Source organism: Ichthyophthirius multifiliis (genome assembly GCF_000220395.1).
Source record: "Ichthyophthirius multifiliis unplaced genomic scaffold scaff_1120509250135, whole genome shotgun sequence".
NCBI lineage: Eukaryota > Ciliophora > Oligohymenophorea > Hymenostomatida > Ichthyophthirius > Ichthyophthirius multifiliis.
In genome coordinates this window covers 1-7,160 of record NW_004087053.1, presented here as the reverse complement: position 1 = coordinate 7,160, position 7,160 = coordinate 1, and the positions used below count along the sequence as shown (strand labels likewise).

At 13.6% G+C, this 7,160-nt stretch overlaps 1 protein-coding gene across 1 annotated transcript, besides 12 other annotated features; it reads left to right on the top strand. All coding sequences in view use genetic code 6, as the record gives it.

Annotated features, from left to right (window-relative positions):
- Positions 1-639: 639 nt before the first annotated feature.
- Positions 640-668: a microsatellite.
- Positions 669-696: 28 nt separating this feature from the next.
- Positions 697-753: a microsatellite.
- Positions 702-772: a microsatellite.
- Positions 703-770: a microsatellite.
- A 171-nt stretch (positions 773-943) lies between the features above and the next one.
- IMG5_050240 (hypothetical protein) lies at positions 944-6,305 on the top strand (the record flags this gene model as incomplete). The annotated part of the gene is made up of 3 exons (XM_004037466.1): positions 944-1,023; positions 3,507-3,660; positions 4,944-6,305. 3 exons carry the CDS (start codon positions 944-946, stop codon positions 6,303-6,305), a joined length of 1,596 nt encoding a protein of 531 aa, XP_004037514.1.
- Positions 1,682-1,726: a microsatellite.
- Positions 3,550-3,653: a microsatellite.
- Positions 3,570-3,695: a microsatellite.
- Positions 3,570-3,729: a microsatellite.
- Positions 4,116-4,166: a microsatellite.
- Positions 4,877-4,918: a microsatellite.
- Positions 5,783-5,832: a microsatellite.
- Positions 5,904-5,943: a microsatellite.
- Positions 6,306-7,160: the final 855 nt, after the last annotated feature.

The window sequence follows — 7,160 nt, the reverse complement described above, 5'->3', positions numbered from 1 at the left end:
TAAGATCATTTAAATAATTTAATGAATAAAATTAAGTAAAATAAATTTTAATTTGTATTAAGAATGCATGAACTGTTAGAAATATACACTATATTTAATGGAAAAATTAGCCGAGTCACAAGATTAACTCTTTATTATTTTAAATTTGTATTTTCAATGGTTGTTAATTGTGTATTTGTCTAAGAATACACTATTCCTTAGAAAATATTTCTTAATTTTTCTTTAGCAATTATATCAAATATTATAAACTAAGTAATAAGTATAACATTTTAAGCTTAAAAAAAAATTATTAAAGTAATAGGAATTTTATGTTTAATTGGTATTATTTCATTTTTATATTATTCTTTATTAGTTTCTATTTCTTTAACTGATTCTTAAGCTTCCAATCAATGGTTATTATTTTATTCAATAGGTATTTTTTTCGACACGTTTTTAATTGGTATAAGTTTGTCAGTATTAAGATATTTTGTTTTGATTTCCTCTTTATAGTTTATGGATTATAATAAGTATATTAGAATTTTCAGAACATTGTTTAAGATATTAAAATTAGGAAATCTAGTTAATGTAATACTTTAAAATTAAATTATAGATTGATAATATATATGTTATTTAAATTAATTAAAATATTATTTAATATATTTTTACAAAGAAAATTTTACAAGAAAATTAAAAAAAATAAATTACAAATTGATATAAATAAATTATTATATATTATTTTTTATTGATTTATTTTATATATATTTTTTATAATTTTATATTATTTTTATTTTATTTAAATTACAATTTATTTTTAATTTTTTATTATATCTTTATAAATAAAAAAATATTTTATTTTATTTTTTTTAGACACAACACTGATAAAGTTTTGCAAAATAATATATTAAATATATTAAGTATTAATTACAATCTTATTTTATATGATATTTTTTTTTATTATTTGTAAATGTTCTTAATTTTTTTTATATACTCAATATATAAATTAAAAAGCGATTTACATTTTCTGATATTTTTTTTATTGATTTAGTTTTTAAAAATAATACAGAAAAAATATAAATCATATATTAAGTAATTTTATATAACTTAATTTAGTAAATATATTTTATATTTAAGATCTTTTAAGCTGAACTAATTATTTTTAAAAATTTTAAATTCATAATAATTATTTTTATTAATATTTTCAATTAAACTATTCCTGCATTAATTTTACTCTTAAATTATCTAATATCTTAATAAATAAATATATATTTTCCACATGCTTTAAATTAAAATTTATTATTTCTATTTATTAAAAAAATTAAAATTAATAAAAATCATATCAATAATATTAACTGTTTAAAATTTTACTTAAAATATAATTGCAAAATTAATTAAATAAATTAAAATTTCTATAATAAGATTTTTTTTTTGATATGTAAATAAAGTTCTTTTAATTATATAATTTAGTTTTTAATTTATTTAAAAATTTTGATCATCATTATTTAAATAATTTTTATGCTCTTTTTTTTTATTTTTGTTTTTTATACTTTTTAAAAGATAGTAATAAAATTATAAAAACTTATATTTTATTTTAAGATGTTTTTTATATTTTTATATATCATTTATCAAAAATTTTTTTTATTAAAAAAAATAATTTAAAACACAATAATATTAATAATATTGAAATAATTTTTGAAATAATAATATATTTTTTTTTTTTTATTTAATATTTTTTATTATTTATTAAATAAAAATTAATTTTATCTGATTAATTAAATTCTCATATTGATTACAAAAAATTATTACATTATATTTATTGATTTTTCATTTAATTATTATTATTTTTTGTAATATTACTTTTTGTGTTATTTTAACTGAATTAACTTTAATATGATTAATAAAAATTGAAATCGCTTATATTATCTTCTATTAAAAAAGATTAATAATTTTCTGTTTAATTATAACTTTTAATAGCGTTATTTTCAATTTAATAAGAATTAATATCATTATTTATATCTACATGGCTATTATGATTTTATTAATAGTAGGTTAATTATTATAATTAAAAATTTAATTTATTTCACATCGACTAAAAACATTTTTTTTGATAATTTTATCAAGAAAAGCTTGGAATAAGTTATTAGATTTAATAAATGATTTACAATCTAAACATTTTATAAAATAAGTATTTAATTTTTGTATTCCAATTTTATTTTTTATTTAATAGATTAAGTTTTATACCTTTATTTCTACATCTTTTGACATAAAATTGCTTTTATTTTTTATTTATTCTAGTAAATATTCAATCTACATATTTTCATTAGTCTATATTTATTATATTTTTTTTTTCTTCAACTACATTAAAAAAAAAAATTACTTAACAAACTTCTCCTATTAAAATTAAATAATAAAGCTAGTTGCCATTTAAATTTAATAATTATATTTAAGTGCATGAAAAATAAGCTCTTTTATTTGAAAAAATAGTTTAAATATTATTTATAATTTTTTTTTATTAAAAAAAAAAAAAAGACAATTACTTAATCTCATTAGTCTAACTCAAAACATGAAATATCTATGGAATTTAGAAAATGTTTATATAAAAAGGAAACAATATAACTACATTTTAAGAGATTTACAAAGATTTTTTAATAGAATCAATTAAATTCGGTTTACATTATTTAAATAAATCACAAAATAAATATTATTTTTCATTTAAATATTTAACATTATACTAAATTGTAGGATTTAGAAAAACTAAATCAACTTTTAATCCATAAGTTTATAAAAAGTCACTACAAATAAATTCAATGTTTTTATTATTCCCAAACATTTTACAATTATCAATACAGTATTATAATCTTTTGAAGTCATTATCAACAGCAATTAATATTTTAGAGAATTTCTAAAACTAAATATTTTATATTAAAATTAAATAAAAAATAAACAAATTACTTATATCGTATTTCCACCAACTCCACATCCAGCTTCTAATAAAACTCTGTATTTTTAAAATTATTTGGCAATATAAAAAGCGATTTATTCTGGAACAAATTATTGATTATTATCAGAATCTATTTTTATTAATTTTTATTCATAATATAATATATCATCTTAATTATTTGATTGTGAATTATCATTTAGTGAACCATCTTGTTTTTTAGATTTACTTTATTAATAAAAATCTTTCTTTGAAATAAAGACTAAAGCTTTATATTTGTTATTTAGACTTTTCAAAATTTATATTTTATCAAAGATAATTTAGTTTTCTATCATTTTTGAAGTTTAATTTTATTTTAAATAGATTAATTAGTTTAAATTATATGATTATTGCCCTTAAAATGAATAACTTATATTCTTTTAATATTGCTTTTATAACTAATCGCTTTTTTCGTTATTATGATCATCTTCAATATCTGATTCTATAATTTGATTAGATTTATTATTTAATTATAAACATAAGACCTTTTATATGCAGTTTTTTAAGATATTAAAGCAACTCTTTTAATTATTAAGCTAAACTTCATGAACAGTTTTTTCATTATCTAATATCTTTTGATTCATTTTATATTTAAATATTATTAATATTATTATAATTATTATTATTATTATTAATATTTTTATTATTAATATTTTTATTATTATTATTAATTTTTTTATTATTTTTATTATTATTATTACTTTTCTGTATATATTTAATTTTTATTTTTAATTATATTTTTTTTAATTAATTATTTAATATATTATTTATTATATATAATTTTCTAATTTTTAGAAGATATATATAATTTATATAATTATTATAAAAGTCAAATAAATATATACGTTTTTTATTTATTTTATATTATATCAGTATAACACAAAGCAATTAATTTTTTAGTTTAATTTTTAAAAAAGCTTTATAGTTTTATTAATAAAACAAAAATATTATAATTAATATATTTATAATATTCTATATATATTTTTTTTATATTTCATTTTAATATCTATTATTTTTCTTTTTCAGTTAAAAATATATTAGCTACTTTATTCAGAAACCCACTTTAATTTGTATATTTTGACTATTAATCAATTTTTTCTATTTCTATTAACTTATCAAATAATTAATCAATTTGTATTTTTAGATTTTTTTTATCTTCCTTTTAATTATGAAAATAATAAAATATATTAATGAATAAAATAATAATATATATAAATATAAAAAACATTATTTTTTTACTAATAATTATTCTTTTTCTAAGTTAATTTCATTATTCAGTGTTTCTTATTATTAAATTTATTATTTTGATTTAGTAATTATAATTTCTAATTCAGCAATTTTATCTATATATTAAGCAATCTATTATTAATATTATTAGTCTATTTATAAATATTTATCTTATACAAGTTAGACTTAAATATTTTTGTTTTTAATAATATCTTCCATTTCAGTTTAAAGAGAAACAATTATTTATTCAAGCCCTTAAATTTTAATAAAAAATTCATTTTAAGTATTTTCAAAGTGTAAATTTTATTAATTAATTTCATAATTTAAAGAATTAATATTATTTTTTAAAGATGTTTCTTTTAAAGAAAATTCAGTTCTATTTTCTAAATCTTATTTTGATAAATTTTCAATTTAGTCTTCTAAAAAAAGAATTTTTTCTACAAATTATTAATTTTATTATTCCAAATTTTTATTTTTATCTTAAATTTCAAAAATATTTGTTTCATAATTTTATATTTAAATAATAGCATTTTCTAACTATATTTTAAAAATTTCAGTTTATTATATTTATTGAATATTTTCTTCAGTAATTTTTTTTTCTCTTTTTCCGAAAATTCTATATTTAAATTATTTTCATTTATTTATTTTTATAAACTTTCAATGCTAAAATTATTTTCATTTATTTTTTCTTTTAAAATTACTAATTCATTTGCTTACAATTCATTTTCGCATTACAATCCTTTTATTTATTTTTATAAACAAGACTGATTCTACTCCCTTTAAATATTTTATTATTTAAACTCTTACTATATTTATTATTATTAATAATAAAGTTCTTAAATTATATCCTCTTTTTCTAATAAAATATTATTTAATTCTTAATTTTAATAATCAAGTTCTGTATTTTTATTTTCAAATTATTGTTTTTATTCTATTTATATTATTTTTATGTCTTCTAATTCTTATTCTTTTTCTTCAATTTATTTTTTATTATATTTATATTCTTCTTGTAAAATCTCCATTTCTTTTAATATTTATTATTAGTCTTTTTAAAGATTTTCAATATAACTTTACTAATTAGTAATTTGCAATTCAAATTTTATAATTTATTCCTATTTTTCTTCTAATTATGATATAAAATTGGTTACTATTTATTCTTTTTCTTCGATTTTTTATTATAATTATTATTTAAAATGTTAAATTTGTTCTTCAGATTAGCAAATTATTATTTAAATTTAATTTTTTTCTTATTAAAGCTATTATATTTATTCTTAATATTATTAATTTTGTGATTAAAAAAAGGTAATTTCCTCTTTTAATTAATCTATTTACTCGTTCTTTTATATTATTTTTAAATTCATATTTTATACAGTATTTTAGAGTTAGTTTATTTAAGAATCTTAATCATCAATAATAGTAACCTATTCATTTTTAATTGCTAAGCATTGTTAAATTAACATAAAATGATTTTAAAATGATTATTCTTATATTTATTTAGGAAACAATTCACCTAATTAATGTAAAAATTATTATTTTTCCTTTACAAATAAAAAGGTAAATTTTTTTAAAATAAATAAACTAAATATAAGTAAATATTTACTTAAATTAAAGATTGGTTTTAATCAATTAAAAGATTATTTTTATCAAATAAATTGTCATTTTCATTTTGTAAGAGAAGAATTTCATCAGTAAGATTTTTTTCAATTTGAATAAAATTTTAGTTTTTTTATTAAATTTCTTTTTATAAATTTTCATTTTATAAAATAATTTAATTTAAATTTTAATTTAATTTTTCTATAATTTTTATTTTTTCTTATATTTCTTCATCTTTTTTTATATTATTTCTTATTTTTAATTACATATTTCTATCAAATTTTACAGATTTTTGTTTTCGCCTTTAAATAAAGAAATTTTTTACATTTTTTCTTTAATCATTTTTTCCTAAATTTATATTTTTTCCTTCAAACCTTAATTCTCAATTTTTATTTTTTATAAATCGAGTATTTTGTTTGACTAATCATGCGTTTTTTGTAATAATAAGTTCATTTATTAAATGCATATTCCATCATTTTAAATAATTTAAATTTATTTTTTTAATAATTATTATTAAAGTTCTTTTATTTGAAATTCTAATTAATTAATAAAATTTATTAATGGCTAATCTTCTACTTATACATTATAAAAATTAACATTTTTCTTCAATTTAATTTAATCTTCTTATTAAAAAAATCCTTAATTTAAATCTTTTATTGCTTGATCGGAATACAAATTTTATAATTAATTAAATTGATGTTCTTATAGAGATTTTTCCTTAATTAAATAAGAAATATTAACCTTTAATTAATTTATTAAATGATTTATATTCCAGTCAGATTCATTAATAAAAAAGAATTAAAATTATTTCAAATTTTCCTCAAATTGGGATTTTATTTAAGAATTTATATCCATAAAAAATTAATTTTACTAAAAAAGTTAACTTGTAATTATTATTTTTTCATCTATTTCTTAACTTTTATTATCTTTATTAACATTATTTATTCCTTCTGTTATTATTTTATTAATTTCTTTTTTTATTTCTATTTATAATGTATTCAAAATATAGTCACATATATTATTTTCTAATTGTTTTTGACTATTGTAGATATTTATTTACATTTCTTTTAACTTTTCATGTATTTTACTATTCTAAGTTTCTATTTAGTTTATTTTTTCTACTAAAATTTCATTTATTTTCTATTTTTCATATTATGATGTGTTACTTTTTTATACTGTTTTATTTATAAAATCAATCATTTTTTTTTTGTAAAGATATTAATTTATTTTTTATATTATTGCATTATTATAAAAAAATAAGATTTTTAATAATTTATTAATATTGGATTTATACTTTATACAAATTTTTTAAATAAAAATGTTTATACTAAATAATAATATTTAAAATATATTATAAATAATATATATATTAATATTAATTTTACAC